Genomic DNA, 27,233 nt, shown 5'->3' on the forward strand with positions numbered 1-27,233 from the left:
CGGGCCTTCCCCTCTCCAGGTCACGCCAGCACCGTGATGGGCCTGGTCACCACCTGCTGGGCCAGCAGAGCAGGCAGCAGTGTTTGATTTCAGCCATTCACCTGTGCAGGAAATGAGCTGACTGGGGTTCTGGGCCAAGCATCCCACAGGGGAAGGAGGCCATCATCAGCTACAGGCAAGCCCGGGCCATGAGCAGGGATTCAGCTTGATTTTCAGATTAATTTGCTTGAATCACAAAGCACGGTTCACAGTCCCATCTGTTTCCCAATGGAAGCCCCACAGCCAAGACAGACAAGGATGTCAATTGGATTTTGAATGGGGAGAATAGGTAGGGGGAGGTGAGGGCTGACTTGACTGGTGCCTAAAGTTGCAGGTCAGTATCACAGGTTGCTAACAGAAGAAATCTTTTGACATCACCAGGGGCAAAAGAGATAGAACACTACCTGTTTAGAGGAGAGCACCTGCTAAGATATATCCTCCTCCTGTTCCTGCTTTCAGCACCTAGCAACTTCTGGGAGTGACCATCTTCCTGCAACCAGGGCAACAGAGATAAAAGAGCTGCGCGGCTGACCACATGGAGCCCGACTGCCGGGTGGGAGAGCTGCATTGCCCCTGGCCTGTGCATGAGCAGGCTCCATGGACTTCAGCCGGGAGTGAGCTTCCTGTGCACATGTGCGAAACTGACTGCCACACCAAGCCTGCTCCCCCTACCCCACTCCCTAGTATTTCTTATGTGACCCTATCTATGTACTTATATAGCGCCTATCACCATAGGCCATCTTTCTCGGGATGCAGACCAGGGACCATGTGCTTTGCAGCACACCTCCCAGTCCTGACGGTCCCAGGAGGTGCCGCCCACCCCTCCCATTATAAAATATATATCTCTATATGCCACATATCTACACCCCAGCCACCGAGGCAAGCACCACCCATTGGGCCCTCACCCAGGAGCCTTCCTACTGCCACCACCACCACCACCAGGCTGCCTGCCTCAGTAGGAAGCGGGACAGTGTCCCTTGAGCACTTGGGGCTCCAGGTGCTACTGCCTCCCACTAAGGGCACAGACCAAGTACTAGAAAAGAAATACACACCACTCCAGTCACACATGCGCGCACACACACATACACACGGAGAGAGCCGGCAGGGTCTCCCTCCAGCCCTGACACACCTGACCCAGAGGAGGGGAAGTAGAAGAGAAGCCGAGGAGCCATGAGGCAGCCCTCGGTGCGCTGGGCGGCCCACCTGGCCCAAGGGGCGCAGAGCCAGGGCACCCGAACCGCCGACTTAGAAGCACCCTGCTCCCCACACCTTGGCTTGAAACCTGAAGGGAAGGGTGTCGGGGGATTTTGTCTTCTTAAAGAAAAATCTGAAAACATAGTGATAACCAGAACCATAAGCATAATAACAAGAATAAAGATGTCATTAGCCTCCCAGTATAAAACTGCAGCCTGCAGAGATGATCAAAAACATCGCGTTCCAGGGTACACGGCCACCTTGTGCGCGGGGTGCCGGATGGCGGGGCCTCATAAAAGAACACACAAGAGGCGACTTAGACGGGAAGCACCAGTGCGCGTTGTATGTTTTTTTATTTGCTCCAGGTGGGGACCTGAACTGTCACTTGCCCACACTCTAGATCCTTTCTGACCCCACAGCAAAAAGCCCTTGGCTTGGCTGCAGTGGGATAGTGGGCAGGGAGACTCCAGTCTGGGGAGTCTCTTAGAAAAAAACGTAAGAAAAAGGAAAAAAAGCTTATTGCATGGGTGGGTCTGGATGAATTCCACACTCGACCTTCCTTGGTCCCCACTGCCTCACCTTCCCCGCCCCCTCACCCCAGTTTCCTTTTTGGCAGGGAGAAGCGCGAGGACAGGGCCCCACAATTCTCCTCCTTCATTAAAATGAAGCTTGTGGGGGTGTGGGATAAAGCCCAGCAAGCTGCACCCTCTCTCCTCCACCCGTGGTTAGAACCCTTTGCACATAAGGCAATGTGGAAGCTGATGTTTTTACTCATCTCGCTGTGAGAGCACCATTTTGAAGTCGGGTTGTACAGTAGTTGACAGTACCTTTTTTATATATATATCTCATATCTATCGTATATATATAAACTGTAAACAAGAGGTAACAGCGGCTTCTGGAAACTGATTTGCTTCAAGGTCTCCTGTGTGGTAGGCACCTGAAATACTGTAGAAAAGGGTCTGGTGTGGTGTTCGTGTCCCCCTACCCCCTGGCTGGGTCCTGTTCTGCATGACCAGGAATGGTGCTGGCAGGCAGCTCAGTGGCTGGAAGGGAATCCGGCTGCCTGAGTGTCTCTATTTTCTGTCCCTGCTTGTGCTCCTATCTGATCAGGCTAGAGACAACAAAGGAAAAGAAAAAGATATATAGTAAAAAAAACAAAAACAAAAAAACAAACCAAAATTTCCCAATATATAGATTTCTATAGAATTTCCTTTCCCCTCCCTCTCCCACCTTTCCTCTGCAAGGTATCTTTACTCTTTTGTTGTGGTTAAGATTTTTGCTGCAATAACCTTGTTTCAGTTACAGCAAGAAACAAAACCCAAACAGAAATCGCCTCTGGAAAGAGCAGAAAACAAAAGGGTTGACCCCCCAAATGGGAGGGGGAGCAGAGAGGAAAGGGAGGGAGGGGTGTTGGTTTTGCTTTTAAATAGGACTGAAGATTAACATCGAGAAATCAGGAGATGATGTCCACCCTTCTCACTTGGCAAAGCCCTCCGGCATTTCCGCCTCTGTGGTTTTTGTTCTAAATTCCTTCTTCTCTTCTGGGTGCTGATACTTCTCTCCATCCTCACGTTCTTGGTGTTATATTGTGTTTGGTGGTTTTTGTTTGTCTGACTTTGTGTCACTACCTCAGTTTGCCCCTGTGTCCCTTACACACAAGCAAAATATTCCTTCAGCGGAGCGAAGAGGTGGCGGATGACTGGCACGCTCCACGACCGGCCCAGCAGTCTCTGCCTCGCCAAGCGGCTCATGTTGGAGACATCGGTGTAGTGGACAGGGAAGCCGAACACCCTGTGGGCCAAGAGACAGGAAGGCACCGTGAGTGCTGGACAGAGTGGGTGCACTCCCATTCACACCCCCTACACTCACCCCCTAAATCCCTCCCCATCCCGCCCTGTTCTGCATAATCTTCTGTCCTCCCCAAGCATCCACACCAGGCCCAGACCACAACATTGGGCACTGCAATAGCGGCCGTATAGGTCATAATGTGACTCCTGCCTGGGGAGCTCCAATGCAGAAGACAAAGTCAGGGCTATCAAAGATGCCTCCAGGACACCCTCCATGGTGTCCCTTCCTCAGTTCTGGACCCAGCAAGGGTATCTCAAAGCTGCCTTAAATGCGCATCACTAGTAGCTTAGCAGAGAACGTCTGAGAAGGGGATGGAACTCCTGCCTGATTTGTGAAGTTCAAGGCATTTGTTTGGAATCCTCCAGGAAGATTCCAAAAACCGTGTTCTAGTGTCTCAGACAAGGGTGCAGTACAGCAGGCATCTAGCACTACAAGACACTGGCAGCCAGAGCTGGCATGCCTAGGTTTGAGTTTGGGCTCCGCTTCTGCCTTCAGTTTCATACTAGTAGTATGCATCCTGGGAAACACAGTACCCAATGGCTCCAGTACTGGAACCCGGGGCCAACCCTACAGGAGACCAGGATTACAATGCAGGTCCCCAGCTTTGGCATGGCCCAACCCTGACTGTCATAGACACTTGCAAGGTGAATCACTGGATGGGAATTGAAAAAAACACAACAATCTTGGGGCGGGGGGGAAGAGATGTGTTCTTTAAATCGCCTCTAGATTACCTATAGGATCTAAGGGTACATAAATGTTACTCAAGTAGTTGTTAGCCCACTTTATGTTAAGGAGAGAACACAAGACGTCCGCCCGCATCCAGAAGCCAGCCCAGAAGGAAGCACAGCCCCAGCCAAGGTCGCAGGAGGCCGTGGTACCTTTCCATCTCGGTGCACCACAGGATGTCCTCCTTCTCATTCATGAAGACAGGAAAGTGCTGGTCTTTGCCCTGCTTAATGGAGTTGGACCTGGTAGTGATGGTCCTCACTTTGCTGAACTAGAGGAGGAGAGGGAGGAAGAGGTTCAACACGTGCTGTGCAGGCCAACATTGCCCAGCCATGGGCCAGCCAGACCAGCTGGGTACACCAGGCAGGAGCCTCCTCCTTTGGGGTGCTGTGTATCCTTCAATCCACCCTGGCAGTCTACTAGAGAACTGGTTCTTCCAGAGGGGCACCTATAACTTCACAGGCAAGAAGTTACCACATTACTCGGGGCTCAGACGCTCCCTGGGTATCAGTAAGCTCAAGGGCTAGAAGCTGCTGCCAGCCAATCACCCACACATGTCAGATTTCTCCCAGGAAATGGGGCCTCCTCACCAGGTGAGGATGCTCTGCCTTTATAGTGGGTCCTGGCCAAACAACTACAAGTGTGGCAGGCGCAGGCAGCCGCCAGCAGTTATAATGGCCTGCAACCCTCACCAACGCATTCAGTTCGGTAACCAGCTCCAATTCCGGACTCCAGCTTGTTGCCAATGCAGACCCTGAGACAGCAGGCAATGCCGCATTAATGGTGATCCTGTTACCCAGATGGGAGAGACCATGGACATGGACACCGCCTGCTTTAAGGCATCCCACTCAGCAGATGGGAGTGGACAGTGGCATCTTTCTGCCTCTCAAGATCCCACAGCAAGAGCCCAACACGATAGCCTAATGGCCAAAGTCTTGGTATGGCTTGCACCGGGATCCCATATGGGTGCTGGTTCTAGTCCCAGCAGCTCCACTTCCCACCTGGCTCCCTAATTGTGGCCTGGGAAAGCAGTTGAGGACAGCCCAAAGCCTTGGGACCATGCACCTTCATGGGAGACCCAGAGGAGACCCTGGGCTCCTAGCTGCAGATTGGTGCAGCTCCGGCCGTTGTGGCCATTTGGGGAGTGAATCATTGGATGAAAGGCCTTCCTCTCTGTCTCTCCTCTCTGTATATCTGGCTTTCCAATGAAAATAAACTAAAAAAAAAAAAACAACAACAAAAACAACAACAAAAACCAAGATCCCACAGCAGGAACCCTAGCACACATTCCCAAGTGCTCACTTCCCTCTGAAGGCCAGCCATCTCCCACTGCGCTTCCTCCCCTGGCCCGCGCTCTGCCCCCAGGGGCACCAGGCTGACCTTGGCTATCCTGCCATGCTCCAGACACTCCTGCAGCTCCAGCTTATCGTTCACAGTGGACGCCAATGGCCTGGAGGCAGAAGAAACTCAGATGATTGGGGGACCACAGCCAGGTAACCCCTTAGCAGTTATTTGACTCCCACAAGCAGGTAAAGACAGCCCGAGTCGAGCACATAAACTGGCATAAGCCTCTTTAAAGTACCCCAACACAAACATACGCTGTAGCCATCCAGTCACAAATCACTAAGCATCAAACCTTAAAGGCAAACTCCAAGTGGTCTCACACTACCAACAAGCAGTCAGCACTCATCCTGACGGGAGTGTCTTCTAAATATGTAAGTTTGGCAAGCTGTCCCACCACACAGGAGGGCTGGTGATGGTAGGAAGTCCTGCAGCTTGATTCATGGGAATTACACACACTCTACATGTACAGTCAAAACACAGCATTCTGTGCATCCCCATAGAGTTCTGTATGACACCAAATACATCCAACCTTCTCAGGGGGGGCCACTAGGCAACTGAAGGCCACCTCCAGCAACACAGAAGCCAGAGTTAATGAAGGGTTCTGCGGCACTCAGTACAGGGGCAGCCTCTATGACTCCGTCTCCCTGCCACTGAACCCCGAGGTCATCTTAGTGCTGAAGAAGCAGGTGCCAACAGTCTCACAGACCCATGGTCACTGGGCTCCAGGGAAACAAAGGGCCCATGGCTGCTCCTCTTTTTCCCCAGCACACACATCTTGGAAGCTGTTGGGGGAGACACAGTTCTGGATCGGTTGCCCACCAACCCTTCTCCTCATCATTCCACATGAGATGGGGAGAGCCTGACACCTCACAAGAATAGCCAAGAGGTAGAACAAGATGAAGGCCAGGCTGTTGACATTTCCCGGTTACAGGAAAAGAAGGCTACCAAACCATGGGTCCTGAGCCACCCTACTTCTGAGCTGTAAACTCTGGAACAGCTCCTTTTTCCTTGTGTATGGCTTTAGGGCTGCAATGATTATACCCGAGGAAATGAACTTCAGTCATTCCTAGGCATTAAAATCTGTGTAACTAAAATGACGAAAGCAGAGCAGAGTGCGATTGGCAAAGCCTGGAACTCACAGGGAGCCTCACTCCTGCAGGAGGTGGCCTGGCTGGGTGCACCACCCTGTACATCTCAGGAGAACATGAGATGCAGCTGGTTCTAGACACATCAACATCAGACTGACACAGAAGTCGGCAGCATTCAACTCTCCCTATCAAAAAAAGCCCCTAAGCCGTCCACCACCACAGGCTGGCTTCTTGTGCTATACCCCACTCCCTTCCTCCTCCATAAGAGCAGCCATGAAAAACAAATAAGGGACAGCGTAAGTCACGGTGCACAGGTCAGCCCTAGAAGGTCCACCTAGTACCCCGTCTCGAGCTGGCCCCCTGCAGACCCCCAACCTCCACCAGCCCCAGGAGCTCTCACCAACCTGTTCATACCGGGAAGGTTACCCCAGAAGTAGCGGGCCCTGTGTGCAGCTGATACTTCTTTGGCATCAATCATCACAGGGTTAGACTATAAGACAGGAGAGTTGAGGTGAAGCAAACAGGGATGCAAGGCAGAGCCAGGTGGGTGCCACACACTAGGGTAGACAGCAGCACACCTATGACATCTGGGTAGCTATTTGTACTCAAAAGGAACTAAAGATATCCTGTTAGCATATACAGCTCCATGTAGCCAACAGCTTCCCCACTGGACAGATGCCACTCTAGTGTGACCAGTGGCTGTGACATTGCTCCCAGGAGTGTGATGTACTCATTGTGTACCCAGAGCTTGCAGTGACCCAGGTCCCAGACTTGGGAGACAGGCTGGAGCTCCCCTTTGGCCCACCCCAAAGAATGTCTCTGGCAGCACCAAACCAATTGCCTGTGCATGGCTTACTCCTGACTCCATGCTGAGCTAGCTAGACTCTCAGCACACAGACTCCCCCAGCCCAAGAGGCTGGTACCACTCCTGTTCAGTGGCAGGCCCTCAACCCAAGTCCAACCCCACCACCCCAGCAGCTGGAACTGAGATTCAAATGGGCCTCCAACACTGCTGCTTCTCTCTGTACCCAAACAGGCCGCTTGCAAAGCTGCGCTCACCAGCTCCCAGCTCCATAAGGTGGGTGCCAAACAGGCCCCTCTGCAAAGCTGAGCTCACCAGCCCCCAGCTCCATAAGGCGGGTGAGACAGGGAGGAAGTAGCAGTATAAAGTACAAGCCATTAGTGAGCTGGCCCATCCCAGGATGCTGGCTATACCTCAAGAAATCGTGAGATGTCCCTCTTGTCACTAACGCCCATGGCCACCACATTCTCAAAGAGCCAGAAGAAGGGGCGATCATCTCCCTCCTTGGGCCGTGCGTCATGCAGGAGGCGGTAGAACTCAAAGAAGAGCCGGCCAGTGCCCTCTGAGAGTGGGAAGAGAAAGCTGTCAGCTGGCCGTCTGTATCACACAGTGGCGTGGCTCCGGCACAGGAAGGCAAGGAAAGACCGGGGCACTGGGAGGAGCTGTACCAGGGCACAAACACCCAAAGAGGAACCCCAAGTGCTGAAGCTCGGGCTGGAGGGAAGGGACAGCACCTACCATAGAGTCCTTTGCGGGCAGGGTTGACGATGGAGAGGTCATTGCAAGGACTGCCCCCAATCACCAGGTCAAATGGGCCCCACTCTTGGATCTGGAAGGATACGGACAGAGGTAGAAAGGAAATCATCTACAAATCTGGCAAGTCTTTTGGCAGGGGATAGAGGGGGCCTGGCCACTGTGCAAGAGCACTGCCCTCACTGTACCCCAGGCAAGAGAAGGTCTTGCAGGCTCTCCACTCTCGGCTCCCAGCATGTGCACAAGGACCAAACTGGGTCACCAGGGGAGAGGGGGACAGTAAGGGACACAGCACACGCCAAGCAACCAAGGAGCCACTTGGCAGGAAGGCCCACCAGGTGGTGCATGATGTCCTGGACACCTGGGGCCAGTGTCTGGGCCATCCAATTAACCTCCAAGTGTCCTTTAGCTTCCAGAGGACCTACAGTTGCCACAGCCAGATCTAGCCAAGTGCAAGGTCAGAGTCATGCACAGTAAGTTGAAGCTGGGATGCCTCCTGCCACAATCAAGAGACCTTTTCCCTGATCCAAAGCTCTCTACTAGCAAGGCTCCTCCAATCAGTCCAGGGACCCAGTTGAAGCCCCCAATGGAAGCTCCTAGTCCCCATGTTAATCTGACCATTTTCCTATCAAGACAAGGAAGAACAAACGAAAGACCGAGGACAAGAGACTGGGGGCTAAATGGTGAAGAGAAGCAGCAGTTAGCAGATGAAGGAGGTGGGGCTGATCGCAGGAGCTGGGTACCCAGGACAGGGGAGGTGGGAGATGCCCACAGTGTGGACTTACGTGCTTCTGTGTGACGCTGCGGACATCGCCGACGTACATGATCTTCCCCTGGTGCCGCACCATGCCCACAGTAATGGAGTCCTCACACACCTCCGAGGCAATGTAGCGGTCTACCTGGATGCCCAAGTCCTTCAGCACCAGGAGCCCTGTGCCAGCCGGAAGAATGCCCCATCACTTGGGGCCAGCACCTTGGCATCCTGCTTTGGCAGGTGACCCCTCTGGTCAGCCAGTCACACACCGTGTGGTCTGCTGCCATGCCAAGTACTGCCTAGGATGCTTAAGTCCTTGCTCCATCAAACTGGAATAATAATATGGATGTGAATGGTGTGCCACTCCTAGTCCGGTCTATCTGTAAAGTGGCTGAAGCCAGGAAGACTGACCCGACAGGCGAAGGTCCAGGGAAAATGGCTGTGGACTTCTTCCCTTTGCTGTTCCCACTTCTATAGCCTGGTCCTTCCTTACCACTCACATCAATGTCTGCTGCCTTCTAGACCCACCAAAACGCCACTACCCTAAAGTTTCATCAGTGTGGTCCCCCACCCCTGAACAACCTACTCTTCTGCTGGATGTCCCCAGCACTTTGCTCCCTTGCCACCTCATCAGAACCTCTTTTTAGAAACTGCAAGTGATCTTCGGAACAGACAAGGGGACCTTGCTGCTGGATTTCCCCCTCCATCTTTCTCATGGCCCGGCCTTCCTGACCACGGAGCCTCCCCATCAGTGCCTCCTGAACCAAGATAAGAAAACCACAGAATGGAGGACAAGGACCTCAGGAGGAACCACTTCTGCTGCTCCTAACAGGTCTCCCCACCAAGCTGCTTCTAAGGGCCTCATACGTGTGCCATGACATGGTTAGGCCTCAAGGTTCTAGCCTGGGCAAGCACAGCTGTATGTAAATTCCTTCAGGTCACAGAACAGTGTTACTGGACTAATAAGACAACACCTGGCCAGGAAGGTCATACCCACCTATACCCTCTGACCAAGGGCCCCACATGCAGGTGGCCCATCTGCGCCTGATGGGATGTGCCCAGGTGGACAGGTGGCTTCTCAGCAGGGCTTGCTGGTAGTACTCAGGCCACCTGAGGAAATTGTGCTTCCCAGTGACCCAACATGTCCTAAAAGGCATTCCGAAGGAGTTGATGGCCTAAGACTGTGAAAACGTGTGTATTATAAGGGTGCTTGTCACAGCACTACTGCTAGTGATGTGGTTATGATAACAGAAAATAACCCAATGGGCTTAGGGAAACAGACTGGTCCAGTGTTTACAAACCAAGAGGGCAGTTCTATGTTAGCTGCAGTTAGAAAGCAGTAATACAATAAAGGACAAGGCAAGTTACAAGACATGCATTATTCTTGTTTAGATCAACACATAACCATATGTGCACAGAAAAGACCACCAATGGACACACAGGAAGACACTAATGGCAACATGATGGGAGACTTGGTTTGCAACTCTCTTGTTTATAATCAAAACAGAGTTCCACATAATTTTGGTCTCAAGTTTGTTCTTTGAGGCTTTGTGACAACCTCCCATTACTCTCTCACCTGACCAGCTGCTGGAAGTATAGAACCTTCAGTGTAGAAACCCCTACACACTGAGCTACCTGAGGAGGAGGTGGGACTCACTTTTTTTATTTTCCAGATACACAAGACTCAACTCTCACACAGCTGTGGTGTTAATCATCTCCCTCCAGGGGAAGAGACCGGCAGCCACTCATTTGTGCCACTCACCTGTAGCAATTCCATCAAAGAGAGACAGCACCCGGATGGGCTTCCTCTTCTCAGCTGGGACAGGCGGGTAAACCTTCGGAGGGTCCTAAGTAATGGGTCCCAACAGGTCAGGCAATGCCTGGCAGTGCCCCCTGGAACCCAGCCCCAGGATGGCCCTCCCAGAGGCTCTGGGCAACTTCTTTCTAGACCTGCACACCACCAGAAGCACCTTGGCCAGGGCTGGGCAGAGGGTCAAGGGGAGCCCAGGCCAGGCCCGGCACTCACAAATTCCTGGTCGTGGTTATTGGCGAAGAACATCTGAAGCCGGGAGGGCCAGTCGTCCCGCCGCCTCAGCAGCCCGTAGGTGCCCTTGTGCCCGCACATGTAGCAGTTCCAAGGGTCTTCCTTAATGGCCGCCTGTGCAGCCCCAGGCCCCACCAAGAGGTCCACACATTCCACACAGAAGCACCTGGAAGGAGGCCCAGCCAGCTCAGGAGAGCTCCCCACCTTGATCCACCCAGGGAGCATCCCAGAGGGAGGCCCTTGGCCTCCAGGGTGCTGAAGGCCAAGTGGAGCCTCACCTGCAGCAGTTGTTGTTCCCACACATGAGCACCTCGCGCCCTCCGCAGCAGATGGTGCAGTAGGACTGATAGCCGTCATCATCGTACTGGTATGCGCATTCCAGGAAACAGTTCTGCAAGAGCAGTGGAGAGGGTGAGCACACACTGGGGCCAGGGCAGACTCTTAGTTATGGCTCTCGGGACTTAACCCTGCGACCTCACTACCCGCCCAGCCAGCATCAGGCCTAAAGCACAAAGCTGGGATGGGAATGCATTCTCTCCCTACACAACTGTGCTAAGCAGAACCCTGGAGGGACCCTACAGCACAGCTCAAAGGAGCTGCCCACCATCACCTTGGTCCTTGTGCGGCCCTGGGCCTTTTCTTCCAGGGCCACCCCTCAATCAAAATGCCTCATTCCTGCCTCTCTGCTGGTCACCCCATTTACACTAGTGATGCTGACATTTTAGGACCTGCCCTTGGTTCCATCAGGTAGATTAAAAGCTGAAATCTAAATATGAAACTTGCAGAGGCAAGAAAAAGCAAGCCTAAATTGCAAAACCCAAAGGCCCACATGATCAGGACCCCAAGACGCCTGCATCATGTCGGCTGGTTGCTACCCCCTGCATGGACAGAGGCACGGGAGCCAGCAGCCAAGGCTCAGGGTCCCCCTCACATCACTCTGGCAGGTGGCTCTCATACCTTGCAGTTTTGGCACATTCCTCCAATGAAGAGAGGGTGTTCCAGAGTGACATTGAGGCTGCCACAAGAAATGCAAATGTCTGCAAGGCAAGTGGGTTCAATCAGCATCAGAAGGGTACCTATACCACCCCAGGCCAGAGCTCAACTCTGGAAGGAAGGGGACAAGCTGGATGAACGCCCAGTAAGGGGGTCCATTCCTGTCGGAGGAGTGATGCCAGCCACAGGCACAGGATGCCTGTGCCTGACAACAGACTTTGGATGTGGGCTACTTGGAAGGCATTTTAGAGACCAGTTTCAGTCCTGGTCTCCTGTCCCAATGCTTCCAGGCTGAGGCCTCAAGCCAGATCACCACCACCACTAGGCCAAGGGAGAGATTTCAGAGAAGCCATGGGGGGACAGGCAAGAAGCCATCTTTAAGACAATTCAATCAAGTCCACCCTTCTCTGGCCAAAGGCCATCTCAAAGCCCATGCCAGGAAGGCCACGTGTGGCATCTGGGAGATGGACTGTGTGCAGCAGGCTAAAGGTGGAGCACAAGGCAGGGCCAGCCGCGGCCCCCAAAAGCAGACGCCCAGGGCCCAGGTGCCCTGTTCTGCCAACCTTCCTGGACCTCGTGGCCCTAGCAGACTCACCCTCAATGTTTCGACACTTCTGCCGCACTTCGTACACCAGCCGTTCTGCAAGTGAGAAGGGCATCAGAGGCGGCCAATGGGCTGCACCTGCTCCACAAGCACCCACCTCTCCCACAGCCAGGCCCACTACCTCGTGTGCGCTCATCAATAATCTCCTTGACCTTGGGCTTCTCTGTTGTGCTCTTCCGGGGCTTTTTGGCTGGCGGGGGTGGGGCATAGGCGGCTGCCTCAGGCTCCACCCACATGTCTGTGTAAACTTCTTTGTAGGGGTTTTTCTCCTCTGCAGAAAGCACCAGACCACCGAGTCAGGGCAACATGAGGCATGAGGGAGTGCTCCTACTGTACCCACAACATGAGGCAGCACAGTCCCCACTCCTGGGGCAACCTGGGCCCCAGAGCAGCAAGGGTGTCTGATCCCAAAATACAGGACCTGAGCAGTTCCACCCAGCTTGGCTTCCCAAGCCCTGGTATGGGTCTGCCAGGCCAGCAAGGCTCCTAAAAGGCTGGGTGGGCACCCACGTTTACCTTCTGGTGGCTCTAGACCCTTGGGGCCAGAAGGCTGGAACCCCCCAAGGGCCCACTCGATCATCTGCTTGTTCTGCACCTCCACAGCCTTGGCAGTGTCACTCTCATCATTGTCATGGCAGGCTGGGAAGAGCTTGCCTGCGCGGCTGCTTGCCACCTACAGAACATGTTGGAGCTGTGTCAGCTCAGGCTGGAGGGCAGGTGAGGCTGGTCAGGGAGGTTATGCTCGAGGACTGGCTCTGAGAGCCCTGAGGATACGCATGGGGAGAGTGGGGAGGCGATCTGAGGGAGGCCAGGAGTGGCCACACTGCCCAGGCTGCAGCTCAGGGATCTGGCCTCTGGCCTCCAGTGGCTCCTGCTGCCTGGGCTGCCCCCTATGCTGGAGCCCCAGAAGGCACTCACCTGTAGGACCTCATAGATGGCTTTACGATACATCGGCTGCTTATTGTAGGTGGCCTGGTGGAAGGCGCTGCAGAATGAGCTCAGCGGCATCAGCTTCTCAACGCACACCTGCAGGGACCACAGGTACTCAGTGGCCCTCAGTCTCCTCGGCTCAGGCACCCACACCACCCCATACCACCTTGCAACTGTCTAGGGCCGAGACCGTAAGAGCCAGGATGGCTCTTGGGTAAATAACTTCCTCCAGTGCAAAGCCAGGGTTCCGCCAGAACCCAGTGGGCAGCTTTTAAGGACAGGCTCTCCTGAGGGGGAATCTGGCCAGGCCTAGGCTTCACACAGAGCACGGTGGCTAGAGCCCACTTCTACCACCCCAGCCACAAGGACAGGGCCCCAGGATCCCTTCCCGACCACCCGTAGGGCAACCCTCCGAAACTCACCACTGAGAACTTGCCGTCTCCGAACCACATGACCCAGCGGGTCCCCTCAGCTGCTCGGCTCCGGCCCGTCATCCACCAGGACACTATGCGGCCTGGCCACCAGGAGAAGCCCCGCAGTTTCCCCCACACCAGCTCCCCAATGCCAAAGCCCCGGCCGTCCTGGAGCCCCAAGGAGCAGAAATCATTATGTGGTGGTCATGAGGCCCTGCCACCCTGATCCCCCCGGAGCAACCCCAGCCCTGGGCATCTCGGGGGCAGGATAGCCCGGGAGGAAGCTCCATCTGCAGGGAGCGAGACAGAGCAAAATCGGGGTGACGAAGAGGCTGGGGGGTCAGGTGGAGAGAGCGAGCAGCCAGCGGGAGGTGGAGAGAGCAGAGCAGGACGGGAGGATCTGGCAATGGAAGGCAGGCCCCCAGAACAGAGCTGCACAAAGCTGGTGAGGAAGCCGCTCACCTCGTACTCCGGCTCGTCGTCAGCAGATTTGGTAGCATTCTTGTCCCCGGCATCGGCGCCCACAGGCTCAGGTGTGGTGGCCACAGTGGGGGACGCAGGGTCGGTGGGCTGCTGTACAGCAGGAGGGCTGGCCTCCTCCACCTTCTGAGCATCCCCGGAGCCCTGGTTTTCCTCGACAGCATTCATTACTGCAATGACCTTGGCTTTCTTCTCAGCCTAGGAGAAGAAGTAGGTACCTTGACCTCTCCAGGAACTAGTCAGACCACCCAGGCAGGGCTCACCCAGGCAGGGGCCAGCAGACAGAGGTAAAAGACCAGAGAGAAAAGTGCTTCTTCCCTCATCAACCCTACCAGCTTGCCACTGGGGAGGGAAAGATTTCAAGTCAGGTGAACACATAAAATTGAATACACAAACACACAACTTGAATATATGAAGGCCCCGGGCTCCAGCCCTGCTCCCTGGCCTAGCCTTCCCCAGTCTGGTCAGTCTCCAACACGGCACCAATCATTTGGGCAATCCTAAGGTCTTTCTCCACTCATTCCCTAAGTGAATGCCTCCCTCCCCTTCTACTCCTGGTCTCCAGGCAGTTCTACCTTAGCACACCTATCACTGCTCCAAATCCCAGAACAGCCTCCTCCCCTACCCAAACACCAAAACTCCCAGCTCCTGAGCTCAGCTGCCAGCCAGGCACCCCTGGAAGTCCCAGGAGATTAGGCCCGCTCACAGCCTGAGGCTGGTGCAATGCCTCAACTGGCTACTCCTCTGTCCTGCAGCACCAGCACCTCTTATGGGTGCCGGGTCATGTCCCTGCTTATGGCCTGGAAAAGCAGTGGAGGATGGCCCAAGTTCTGGGGACCCTACAACTATGTGGGAGACCCAGGAGAAGTGGCTAGCTTCAGATCAGCTCAACTCCAGCCACTGGGGCTACTTGGGGAATAAACCTGCAGATGAAAGATCTTGGTCTCTGTAAATCTGCCTTTTCAATAAAATGAATAAATAAAGAAGCCCTTGCTACCAGTTTGGAGAACCGCTCAATCTCTCGACTTCTCAAGGTAGTCAGTTTCCACCCACCAAACTTCATGGACTCCCACACGCAGCATTCCCCAGCAGCCACACACACTGAGCCATTCTCAAGAGAAAGGGGTTTCAGCAAGAAACCTGGGGTCTAAGGAAGAGCTCTGGACGCAAACAGCGACCACCTGGCATTCCTGCCCGAGATCTGTGGTCACGCTTGGAGCAGTTCCTTCCTTCCGATTGCTCCAACCTAAAGAAGCAATGGAACTGAGGACTTCAGGTCACCTTTCCTGATCGGCTTAAGAACCTGAGGTCACCACAGGGGGCAGGACGGCAGACTGTGGGCTGCTTCGGTCAGTTGCTCCTGGTGAGGCCTAGGATGGTAGTTTTAGTTCTCTGACTCTAAAATGAAAGAACATGCCCTCCACCCCAGCCCCCAAACAGCTGGGAAAGTGAGCTCCTGGATGACAGCCGGGGAGGAGCAGATGCGCAGACGCAGGGAGATTGCTCGGCCTGCCTCAGTCCCACTCGCACCTGCCCGCCCTTTCCTTCCATCAATTAACCATAACCTCCTGCCCCACCAGGAGGGGTACCGGGTGGGAACTTCCACCTCCACTCCTGGAAGTCAGCTGCACCAGCCCACTCCTTCCACCCCCTGGGGATCTGCAAACTTGAGGCAGGACCAGCATCCTAGACTAGACTAGTGTGCTGCCTCGGGTTTCCCAGAGGCCCTGTGCAGCTGGCTATAGGTCCTTCAGCCAGGACCAGGTGTGCAGGTGGCAACGTAAAGGGGGGGGGGCAGAGGAAGCCCTGGGCAAGGATTGCTCCTTCCCAGTCTCCCCAAGTGGTGATGGACAACACCATCATCCCCCCAACTCCCCCTTTGTCTCTCTTCTCCACGCCTGAAAATTCTCCTTCCCCCACAACTTTCCAAAGCCTGTCAGCTGCCGCTGCTGATGGGTGCAGAACATCCAACCCACTCCACACAGAATGAGCGCCTGGCCCACCGCTGCTGGCAGAGGAGGAAGGGGCCTCCACGGATGGGCAGCAGGGGTGAGGGAAGGAGGAAGGGGTGGGTGAGCAGCAGGAGGCCGAGAGAAGGGGAAGAAGGGGCCAAGCCGGGCTGGTGGGGGAGGGGCTCATTAGAATAGTCCAGGCTGTCGCGGAACGCACCCTCCTTTCCAGGCTCACTTTTCCCATCTTGTGCCTTGGCAAACAATAGGAGGAAGAAGGGTTAACTCTGGCTCCAGCTTTAGAGCCCAAAGTTCCCCACCCCTGGAGGGGCCGGAGACCAGGAGGGATCTGCACGGGGCACCACACCATCCCCCACTACCGCCAACCCAAGCAGACCACTTGGGCTAGAGTTTGTCCCGCCCAGGAAAGCCATGGGTTACTGCTGACTAGTGCCTCCCAGTCCAGTTCCATCTCCCCAGGCAGCTGTCGCGCCTCTGCCTCCCCCAGCCACTCAGCCTTCCCATTCCAAAGGTCAGAGGGCTGAGCGCCACTGCCTCCCAGCCCACGCGGCCTTGAGCCATCACAGACCAACAGACCCGGGCCAGGCTGCCCCCCAAGGGCCCCTGTCAGGGTGGCAATGCCCCCTCCCACTTCATCTGGCCAAGTGCCTGGAGACTCCCAGGAACTCGCGAGAGGGCTGTGCCTCTCCAGAAGCTACAAGCTGCCAGGGGCCCAGGACAGCGCAGTCCCCCAGCCAGGAACACAGGTCAACAGGACTTGCCAAGCGCCCGCCTGCTAGCAACTTGGCCCAACCTACTTCACCAACTCCACCGGACGGGGATCCCTGCTCCCCAGCCTGAGCCACCACGGGCCAGGCCCCCACCCAGTCCCGTCACAACTCCAGTCCCTGGGAGCGCCAGGTGCCACTGGAGTCCGGCAAGAGTGGGGCCTGGGCCTCCTGCTCAGAGACTCGGTGGGACGGCACCGGATCAGCACCTCCACTACTCGGCCGGCAGAGACGCAGCCGCCGGGCCAGCAGGCACACTTGACTCTTTTCAAGCGGGGGGGGGGAGATGAGAGATCCTCCCCCAGTCGGCAGACCGCCTCCCCGCCCCCGGTCTCCGTCCAGGAACCTACCCATAAGGCCAGGTGCAACCCCTCTGCGGTCCGGCTCAGGTGTGAGCCCCGGCCCTGAAGCTCTCTAAGTAGCTGCCCGTCTTGGGGGAGGGGAAGGGGGCGCTGGGGCTGGGGGCGGAGGGGGCCACAGGGAGGGGGAGGGGGCGTTGGGGGGGAGGGAGGGAACATTTTCTTTGTCTAGAACTCCAGGTCACGTGGGCCCCGCTGGAGAGCCTGGTTGGCTGCGCGCGGGCCGGGGGAGGGGGCCGGCCCTCCGACGCTGGCGCTGGGCCAGCCCCTCTCTCCAGTCCGAGGGGCGCGGGGCCGGGGGGCGAGGCCGGCCTCCTCCTGTTCCCAGGGCCCCGCCCTGGTCAGGCCGCGGGGAGCGCCCCCCCTGCGGGGCCGGCCCGGGCCGCCCTGCCCCCTCTCCCCAACTCTGGAGGCACTCAGCCCGGGGCGGGGGGCCAGGGGGGCGCCGGGGCAGCCGGCCCGGACGGTCTGCACTCTCAACTGCGGGGCCCGTAGAGAACCAAGGTCCCAGAGGAAGAAAACCGGAGATTTCCGACGGCCCGCGGGCGCCTGCAGAAAGTTGTTAAAAGTGAGTTTCTTAAGAAGCACAACCAAAAGAAATAAAAAGGAGGAAATAGAAAAAGGTCACAGATAAAGAGACGCAGGACGCGAGAAAGGCTGCGTGCATATGAGGCCGGGGACCGACTGCGCGTGGAGGGGATCACGGGCAACCACAGGTGGTTGGGGGGGTGCGGGCTCTGAAACTTGCCGGCCACGTGCCTCGGGGGGGGGCCTCCGGTCGCTCAGGGTTTTCCTGGAATTTCTTGTTTGTAAGTGTGGGGGCGTGGTGGAGGTGGGTAGGGCGTAGGGCGCAGGTTCTAGCGTCCCGCAGGTCCTTCATTCCAGGCGGAAACAGCAGCAGCCCAGGCAGACAAGCCCGCCCCGCAGGAGCCTCCAGGTGCAGCCTCCGCCGGCACTTGCAGGCTCTCACCCCAGGGCAGACCCGAGATCGCGCCTCGCAGCCCTGCTGGGGTGGGCTAGGGCATCAGATAAGCTACAGGCTGGTGCCCTCAAGGAGTCGGGAGATTCCACTAGACTTGGACTGATACGAAAAGAGCACTGAAAAACACGTGTAAAGATAACTATACCCCCAAACCCCCAGCAGATAGTTTAGGAGACAAAAAATGGGTGGTGTGAATGATAAAAAGGTTAAAGAGGTCAGGGCAGAGACCGGGCCCACAGGATTTATCAGATTTGGGGGCAGGTCGGATGGGTGAGAGATTCAGGCTGGGGAGGAAGAAGAACCTGCCTGCCTCCATTCTCCCTACTGAAACAAATAAAAGCCAAGAATGAGGGAAGGATGGGGCATGGAGCTGGCCCTGGGAGAGATGAAGGTTGCGGCGTAAGGCGGGGCTTCCGAGACCAGGCCAGCAGTGCTTTGGGAAGCTTGGCCTGGTTTCAGTCTGCAGGATGAACCAGAGGAGTTGGGGGCTGTCCCAGGTGCACTTGTCAAAAGAGTTCTGGTTCTACCACCACCACCACGACCTTGACACAAACACACTTAGCCCCGAGAAAGAACTGATTTGTTGTTTGCCAAACAGGGGCAATGACATCAGCTGCTGGTGCCCAGGGAGACTAGAGACATGAGCTAATTCCCCAGGGGCCTGGCTCCCAGCCACCATCGTAGGGGTGTGTCGCATTTCGAAAAGGTGCTGTGCTCTAAAGCAGTTTCGTCCCTTGGGGGTTCAGCACAGCCTTCTGGGGGCATCAGAGCAAGCAAACCATGGAGGGGAACTCCAAACCAGAGGTCCTAGTGAGCACAGAAAACAAGGGGATGCACGTGCCCTCCAGCCCCCCGACTGAGGTGCAGCCCCTGCTTCTGCTACAGAGGAGCTCCCTGGAGCGCCCCTCCGGCCATGCTCCCAGCTTGGAGGACCTAATGAGCTGCTTCTCTTGGGGATGGACCCTCAGCACCCAGCACCGGCCCATGCCCCACCTCCACCAACAAAGTTTTGGATTCTGACTTAGTAGCCCCTTCCCCATGCTCAGGTGGGTGGCTGGGCACCCAGACTGCTGCTCTCAGTGGCCTTGAGGATGCCTACAGCTACCCTGAACCACTTCACCACTTCCTGCCCTGTCAGATATTTTCCCGTCCCTGAAGATTCAAGTGCCATCTTACCTCTTCCACGTAACTTAGACCCCACCCTCAAAGGTGTCCTCCCGCCAACCAGGGGGTCCTTCCACTGCCCTCGGTTAGACGACTGAGTTGCCTCAATAGAGGTGTGGCTTCTTGGTGGTCAGTGGATACCATCACCCCAAAGCAGAAGAGAACCTAAGATCTAGGATGAGAGGTAATCTTACCAAAAAGTCAAGAACAGGGCAGTGTTGGAGTGCAGCACATCAAACTACTTCCTGTAATGCCAGCACTTCAATAGGGGTGCTGGTTCGACTCCCAGCCACTCATTTTTCGGATCCAGCTTTCTGATAGCATTCCTGGGGAAAAGGCAGTGGAGGGTCACCCAAGTACTTGGGCCTCTGTGACACACTGCAAGACCTAGACGAAACTCCTGTCTTTGGCCTGGCCTGACCCAAACCCAGCCATCGTGGCCTTTGGCAAGTGAATCAGGAGATGAAAGATCTCTATCTCCCCATGACTCTGCCTTTTTTTTTTTTTTAAGATTTATTTATTCTTATTGGAAAGGCAAATTTATATAGTGAAGGAAAGAGAGGGAAAGATCTTCCATCCAGCTGGTTCACTCCCCAGGGGCTCCAGCAGCTGGAGCTGAGCTAAGCCAATCTGAAGCAAGGAGCTGGGTCTCCCATATGGGTGAGGGTTCCAAGGCTTTGGGTCATCCTCCATGTTTTCCCAAGCTATAAGCACAGAGCTGGATTGGAAGTAGAGCTGCCAAGGACACAAATGGGATATCAGTATCTGCAGGCAGAGGATTAGCCTGTTGAGCCATGGCCAGCCCAATTCTGCCTTTTAAACAAAATAAATATTAGAAACAGGGCAGCCTTCAAGGATCCTTGGGCCACATGCCCTTGACCTTACAAAGTAGCCCTCACTGACTGGCTGTTGGCTAAGTCTTTGGATTGACAAAGTCAACTTAAAATAGTAGTGTTTCCTGTAAAAAAAAAAAAAAGCCCTGTTCCTGGGACTTGTTATAAAAGTCTGTTGAGGGCCCAGCGGCATGGCCTAGCAGCTAAAGTCCTCGCCTTGAACATGCCAGGATCCCATATGGGTGCTGGTTCTAATACCGGCAGCTCCACTTCCCATCCAGCTCCCTGCTTGTGGCCTGGGAAAGCTGTCAAGGACAGCCCAAAGCTTTGGGACCCTGCACCCATGTGGGATGCCCGGAAGAAGTTCCTAGATCCTGGCTTTGGATTGGCATAGCATCGGCCGTTGCGGCTCACTTGGGGAGTGAATCATCAGACAGAAGATCTTCCTCTCTGTCTCTCCTCCTCTCTGTCTGTTGAAAGGAAGAACCCTTGGGCCCTGCAGCGTGGCCTAGCAGCTAAAGGCCTCGCCTTAAACGCACCGGGAACCCATATAAATAAATCTTTAAAAAAAAAAAAAAGGAAGAACTCTTGGATGAAAAGAAGGTCTGGTGGCTGTGAGAGCCTGAAGGAGGTGTTAGGGAGGAAGTAGCTAGCTTGGTCCAATGATGAGGGCAACCCGAAGGAGACGGCGTGCTTCCTACTTTAGTGGCAGGTGGACAGCCACGACTCAAGTGCAAATACCTCTGCTGGACACTTGACTCTCAGCCCTCATCCTGTGGTTACCAAGCAAACTGCTAATTTTAATTACATTTCCCAATGACTGTGATACCTGCCAGTTGCCAGAAGGCAGGGGGATAACTATTATGGTCTGGGAAGCAAACACACATCCTGCCAGGTGAACTTAATGTGGCATTTGTCGTTTTCCTGCCCCTCTGAAGAACGCCATCCCAAATATGCTCTGTGGATTTCCAGCCCCACAAAACTGGGCTGAGACCCTTGGCCATGACATTGCACCTTGCAGCGGCAACACTGGAGGTTCAAGGTGGCAATGGCCACTCTTGCCTGACCAGAATTCTCTCAGAGGTCAGTGTCCATGGTGTGTTTTTATCAGAAAATCCAGCACTGGAAGGGGGAGGGCACACAGGTTGCTGCCACCACACACAGACGGCTGCCCCTGGGTCTCTTCACTCAGAGAAGCCACGGCTGGATACCACCTGCAAAGTGACCCACAGGAAGTCACTGCAGGGGCCTTTATCCAGACACCTCCTACCCCTGGGTCAGCTCCACCTCTAGTTCTGTATGACACTCCAGGGCCCATGGGTGGAGGTCCCCATGTGACATCATCATTTTTCACCTAACTGGCATTCCTCACACTGTTCCCCCTTCCTGAGATGCCTTCCACCCCAGCTTCTGCCAGCCAAAGGCCTCTCCATCCTTCTGTGGCATCTCAGCAGCAACCTCTGCAGTCCTGCACTGCCCACTGAGATGGCAAAGATAAAACAAAAACTAAGGTCCAGTTTCTCCAAGAATCACCTGTGGTCGGGGGCTGCTGTGCCGGACGGGACGGCACAGATGGCAGAACACTGCGGCTTGGGTCCTCACCCTTACACTCCCTGCTGTTCCTTCTTTCTCCATTGCGCACCATCTTCCACTCTGACCCTCCTCCTCCTCCTAGCCAAAGCCCACTGCAATCCTTTAGAACTGTGTATACATCCTTCTCCTCCCACAATAACAATTCCTGGAGGGCAGGACTGGCTCTGATACAGCTTCACATGGAAACCCTGTGGGACCAGGGCACCTCCCATTTCACAGAAGATTCAACCTGTGTTTGCCAAACTGAATGTAATGGAGCCTCACCCCGGTCAGTGTCCACATTCCAGGCTACGGAACAGACGCTTTGGCTGAGTACAAACTCTGGTTGCTAAGAGTCGGGCCTGCCCAAAGAGTCTGAGAATCACTGTTTTCCTGTTCTGCAATCCATATGGAGGTTGCAAGCAATGACCAGGACAGGGCTGCTGGCAGTGAAGCTAAAAATAGCCAAGGAGCCCATAGCATGGAGTTAGCAGGACTTGTTGCTAAGGAGACCAGTGGCAGAGACAGTAACCAAGCAGAGGAGGTGTCAGACAGGCAGCACACATGCCATGGTTGGGGAACTCACAGGTGAGGCCCCAGCTGTCACCTCCGAGGTGCCATGCCTCTGGTAGCTCCTCAGGCTCTAGGTGTGTGTGGCAGATGTCCCTGGCTCTCAGTAACTCATCCCCATGGAAACCGCCAGGACCAGGGGAAGTACCAACCCCTGGAAAGGAGGCCTCTGCCTGGTTGCTGGTTGTTATGGCAACACCCTCTTCCTGTCATTCTCTCTCCTGAGGGGAAGAGGTGGGGCCTGGTCATGGCCGAGCCAGCATGACCAGGAAACACCCGCTTCCTGACAGGACTGACCTGCCACGGGCTCTCCAGACAAGCGTGGGAGCCCAGCAGGGCCTCTGCCCCCAGCATGGGACAGGGCTGCCTCTTCTTCCCATGAGGACCTTACAGACCACCTTGCCAAAAGAACCCATGACCCACTTGGGTCAGGCCATCCAAAGAAGATTGTTTAAAATGCAGATTCTGGGCCTGCATGTGGCACAGCAACTTAAGCTGCCCCTTGAATGCCAGCATTCCTTATCACAGTGCTGGGTTGAATCCCGGCTCCTCTACTTCAGTCCAGCTGGCGGCCAATGTGCCTGGAAGGCAGTGGATGACAACACAAGACCTTGAGTTCCTGTCACCTGCATGGGAGCCCAGGAGAAGAGTTCTAGGTTGCTGCCTGGCTTCAAACTGGCTTGTAGTGGGCATTTGGGGAGTGAACCAGTGAATGGGATAGCTCTACCTTTCAGATAAATATGAATTAAATAGATCATTTAAAATGTAGATTCCTTGGGCCTAGCATGGTAGCCTAGTGGTTAAAGTCCTCCCTTGCAATCGCCAGGATCTATCCCAGTGGTCCCACTTCCCATCCAGCTCCCTGCTTGTGGCCTGGGAGAGCAGTCAAGGACGGCCCAAAACCTTGGTACCCTGCACACGCATGAGACCCAGAAAAGGCTCTCAGCCCCTGGCTTTGGATTGGCACAGTTGTAGCTGCGTGGGGAGTGAGTCAACGGATGGAAGATCTTCCTCTCTGTCTCTTCCTCCTCTCTGTATATCTGTCTTTCCAATAAAATAAAGTCTTCTTGGCCCAGTGTGATGGCCTAGTGGTTAACGGCCTCGCCTTGAATGCACTGGGATCCTATATGGCTGCCGGTTCTAATCCTGGCAGCCCCACTTCCCATCTAGCTCCCTGTTTGTGGCCTGGGAAAGCAGTCGAGGACGGCCCAAAGTCTTGGGACCCTGCACCTGCGTGGGAGACCTGGAGGAAGTTCCTGGCTCCTGGCTTTGGATCGTCACAGCACTGGCCGCTGCAGTCACTTGGGGAGTGAATCATCAGACAGAAGATCTTTCTTTCTCTCTTCCTCTGTATATCTGACTTTTCAATAAAAATAAATAAAATCTTTTAAAAAAATTAATATAAAATAAAACGCAGATTCCTGGGTTCCACCTCTGTAGAGAAGCCCCACCTGTGGACCAGGCCCACTGAAGGCTGGGAGCTGCAGAGGGAAGAGGACGAGGTCAGGAGAGGGAGGCGGGCAGACAGGAGCTGTGACCTATTCCCCTTTCTGGTTGCACACTGCCGTTTTCTGTCTGATGCTGCACAAGCAGCTCACACTCAAGCCTCCCTTGGTTGTACCCTATGGTAGAGAAGGGAAGGCAAAGGGCTGGAGACGCTGCTCTGGTGCAGCACACGCAGTGGTGCCAGCCCAGGCAGATGATTTGGGCTGAAAGAGAAATCCATCCTTCTCCTGAAGCAAAGCAAGGGATCGCCATGGCAACTGCAGAGTGCTGGCCTGGCTGGGCTCCAGGCCACCAGCCCAAACCTGGGCCCTGCTACGAAACCTCCTACCGTCCATGCCACCCTGCCTGGGGGGGCTTGGGTGGGGCACAGCACCAGGCACTTGCCATGAGGCAGGGCACCCAGCCTTCCTCCCTAGCCCAGTCTAGGTCCTGAGACCAGAAATGAGGCTGCGAATCAACCTCTGCATCTGAGTGCCAAGCACCTCGGTGTCAACACAGGATGGGGGATGGTGTTGGAAGACAGGGACCTCCCCACTTGTATTACAGCCTAATTGTGTACCCAAGATCCACCGCACATTAGCCACAGCCCTTGCTCAGGACAGCATACAATTAGATGGTAAATGATGTGGTAGGAACATTGCTCCATGCACAGAATGCACTTGGAGGTGGCTGGGAGCACTGGTAGCAAGAAGCCGAGGAAGAAGAGAATGTGCACTAGCAATGGGCTTCCCAACAGAAGGGCCAGGTTTAGGGCAGCATCGGCAGTGCGATGCATGTCCTGGCAGACGGGGATGCGTACACACACACACACACACACACACACACACACACACACACACACACACATCTGCTGTCACTCAGGAGGGCATTGGAGCCTGCTGAACCCCTCATTGCAATTAACCTGCAGAATACCTTCCAAAGCAACCTTCTCTTCCCACCTCTTTCCTCAGGCAGCCCTTGATCCGCTTGGCTCCTTCACGCCTCCCAGCCAACCCTACACTTCTGGAATGGGACAGGCTAGAGTGTCCCCTCCCCCGGACCTGCCCTTGGACTTCTGTGGCCTCACAGTGGCCAGCTGATGGCTGCCTTGCAGCTCAGATCTGCTCCCTTGGGGGTGGGCTTCTCCACACACCCAGCTCTCTTTCCTGATTACGTTTGTCCCTCAGCCTGAACTGTGACACAAAGCTGGGGACAGGAGTGCCACTACAGAGAAGCCTCAGGACACCAGGGCTGCTGGGCCCTCAAAAGGAAAGTCAGAGTGAGGTGGGTTGTGGGGGTCGGGGCAGGCAGGCTAGTGTTGGGCTGTGCAGGCCTCTTCAACCCCTTGGGTTCCATGGATCCTGAAGATTTCCTGATTGGCCTAGGGGATCCCAGATATACCTGCTAAGCATCACAGATAGTCACTGGAAGAGAGATACACTTGGGAGGCAGAAAAGAGCTCCAGCAAGCTTGCTCTAAGACACAAGAGTTTGCTTAGGCAACCTGACCCTAGAGTTAATTCCATCCTTCTGGGTGGCTTCGGAGGAGCTGACAGGGCTTCTCCACCCCTCCCCCATCTCTTCAGGCCACAGGGTTCCAAGGGAGGTGCTCAGGGGCCCACCATTCAGATTCAGGCATGCAGACCCTCTCAGGAGGAGTCCCAGGACAAGCAAGGCTAAAGCTGAAAGCAGTAGGAGTGCCTGCCATCTCCATCCCAAAGGGACAATTTAAATTCCTTTCCGGTCCTCTCTCCCCCATCCAGGCTTGGAAATTAACCTGGATGGGGATGCTGGAGATCCCTTCTTCCTCTGCTGCTCCCTGGGAGCTCAGGCAGCAGGAGGTGCTGAGAGTCATAATCACCCCGGAAGTTGAGAGGCCACCAGAGCTGGGCCTGCCATTCACTCCCTGATATGACCCCTCCGGCCCTGGCAGCAGTCTTCCAGGGCAATATAAGGATGCCCGGACACAGGGGAGGCAGAACATGCTCCAACCAAGAGTGTACTTGGGCGAGTGCCTTCTGTACCAGACTTAGTTTCCTCCTAATTTGAAAGTTCTCAAACTTCAGTGAGCCCCAGACCTGCCTGGGGTTGCCGGCAGGAGCCACAGATGCCACAGGCACTGCCCCAGACAGTCCACTTCAGCAGGTCCTAGTGGGTCCAGTAATGTGCCTCCCCAGGTCCTGCCCTGGTGGGGTCATCACACTTCCCCTGTAAGCAGTACCGGGTTCTAAGGGAACTGTCACTGGGGGCAAACACGTTCACATCAGTTTCCCTTTTTTGATTTCGCATCATCTTCCACAAAGCATCTAGAGTTGGGTCGCAGGAGCGACTGGCTGAGTTAAGATGTGGAAATAACGATGCTCACACCTCCTGCCTTTCACTGCCTACAGTGCAGGAGTCCTGGGGCACCTGTGAAGTGTGCCCTAGGTCTGAGGAACGCTAAGTCAGGAAAAGGGGGAAATTTACCCTCATGCCCCAAGCGGCTGGAGAGCAGGAGGGTGCAAATTTAGCAGTGGGTGAGGGTGCCCCATAGGGACCCAGTGCAGGGCAGTGAACCAGGGGGCTTTACCTGGAAATTCTTCCAGATGTTGAACCCATGGCTTGATGCCCTCACCGTTGTCCCTTGCTATCCCGGTCATGCAGGGAGTACTGTTCTCTGTGCCCTGCACTCTGTCGTCGTCCCTTGCCTGCAAACTCCTCCTTGGGAATTCCAATCTGAGTGCAGACCCAGAAACTGAGTTGCCTATTAACCCTCTCCCCAGAAAGACCCAGTCTCTGGCTTCTCAAAATCAGCTTGTTTGGTTCTAGAACAGTAGCCTAGTGGCAGACAGTATATATATATACACACACACACACACACACACACACACACACAGTGACAAAAAAAAAAAGGAGGGCCTAACGCAATCATGTAGTGGTTAAAGTTCTTGCCTTGCAAGCAGCGGGATCACATATGGGCGCTGGTTCTAATCCCGTGGCCCAGCTTCCCATCCAGTACCCTGCTTATGGCCTGGGAAAGCAGTCAAATATGGTCCAAAACTTTGGGACCCTGCACCCGCGTGGGAGACCTGGAAGAAGCTCCTGGTTCCTGGCTTTGAATTGGCTCAGCTCCAGCCACTGAGGCCGCTGGGGGAGTGAACCAGTGGATGGAAGATCTTCCTCTCTGTACATCTGCTTTTCCAATAAAAATAAATAATAAATATTTTTAATAAGATAATTTTGGGTTACATTAAAATTAAAAGCTTCCGCCCATCGAAATTCATCCTGCAGGAACAGCATGAAGGCCCTAGCAACCCTGAACACTTCCTTCTTAGGCATCCTCTGCATGCCCTATGCCTGCCCCACACTTGCCCCTTCAGCAGCCTAGCTCTCTCCTTGCCCTGAAATGTCTTCTTCATTTACAATGACTAAAACTTCAAAGGTTGCCTTCCCCAGGGAGTTTTCCTGAACTCCCCCCAACACCCAGCTGCTCTATCCCCTTTCCCTGCTCTGTGTGCTGCTCTGGTGGATGCTCCACCTG

At 55.0% G+C, this 27,233-nt stretch overlaps 1 protein-coding gene across 2 annotated transcripts in view; it reads right to left on the bottom strand.

Annotated features, from left to right (window-relative positions):
- Positions 1 to 221: 221 nt before the first annotated feature.
- The window catches only part of DNMT3A (DNA methyltransferase 3 alpha), an 88,546-nt gene continuing 61,534 nt past the window's right edge, over positions 222 to 27,233 (bottom strand). The window contains exons 1-18 of one of the 2 annotated variants that reach the window (XM_040992930.1): positions 17,100 to 17,211; positions 13,995 to 14,210; positions 13,542 to 13,700; positions 13,108 to 13,215; positions 12,706 to 12,862; positions 12,311 to 12,460; positions 12,181 to 12,225; positions 11,550 to 11,629; positions 10,871 to 10,983; positions 10,575 to 10,758; positions 10,311 to 10,395; positions 8,580 to 8,725; positions 7,780 to 7,870; positions 7,455 to 7,603; positions 6,644 to 6,729; positions 5,188 to 5,257; positions 3,960 to 4,078; positions 222 to 3,024 (exon numbers count right to left, since the gene is read on the bottom strand). In XM_040992930.1, coding sequence (XP_040848864.1) covers positions 2,883 to 3,024; positions 3,960 to 4,078; positions 5,188 to 5,257; positions 6,644 to 6,729; positions 7,455 to 7,603; positions 7,780 to 7,870; positions 8,580 to 8,725; positions 10,311 to 10,395; positions 10,575 to 10,758; positions 10,871 to 10,983; positions 11,550 to 11,629; positions 12,181 to 12,225; positions 12,311 to 12,460; positions 12,706 to 12,862; positions 13,108 to 13,215; positions 13,542 to 13,700; positions 13,995 to 14,180 — 2,070 coding nt within the window. In that variant the 5' untranslated portion in view covers positions 14,181 to 14,210; positions 17,100 to 17,211 and the 3' untranslated portion in view covers positions 222 to 2,882. Of the gene's footprint in view, positions 3,025 to 3,959; positions 4,079 to 5,187; positions 5,258 to 6,643; positions 6,730 to 7,454; positions 7,604 to 7,779; positions 7,871 to 8,579; positions 8,726 to 10,310; positions 10,396 to 10,574; positions 10,759 to 10,870; positions 10,984 to 11,549; positions 11,630 to 12,180; positions 12,226 to 12,310; positions 12,461 to 12,705; positions 12,863 to 13,107; positions 13,216 to 13,541; positions 13,701 to 13,994; positions 14,211 to 17,099; positions 17,212 to 27,233 lie in introns of those variants that run through there. The other variant, XM_040992929.1, reaches the window with a different exon arrangement.

Source organism: Ochotona curzoniae, unplaced genomic scaffold, assembly GCF_017591425.1.
Source record: "Ochotona curzoniae isolate NIBS_2020 unplaced genomic scaffold, NIBS_Ocur_1.0 contig_883, whole genome shotgun sequence".
NCBI classification, from domain to species: domain Eukaryota; kingdom Metazoa; phylum Chordata; class Mammalia; order Lagomorpha; family Ochotonidae; genus Ochotona; species Ochotona curzoniae.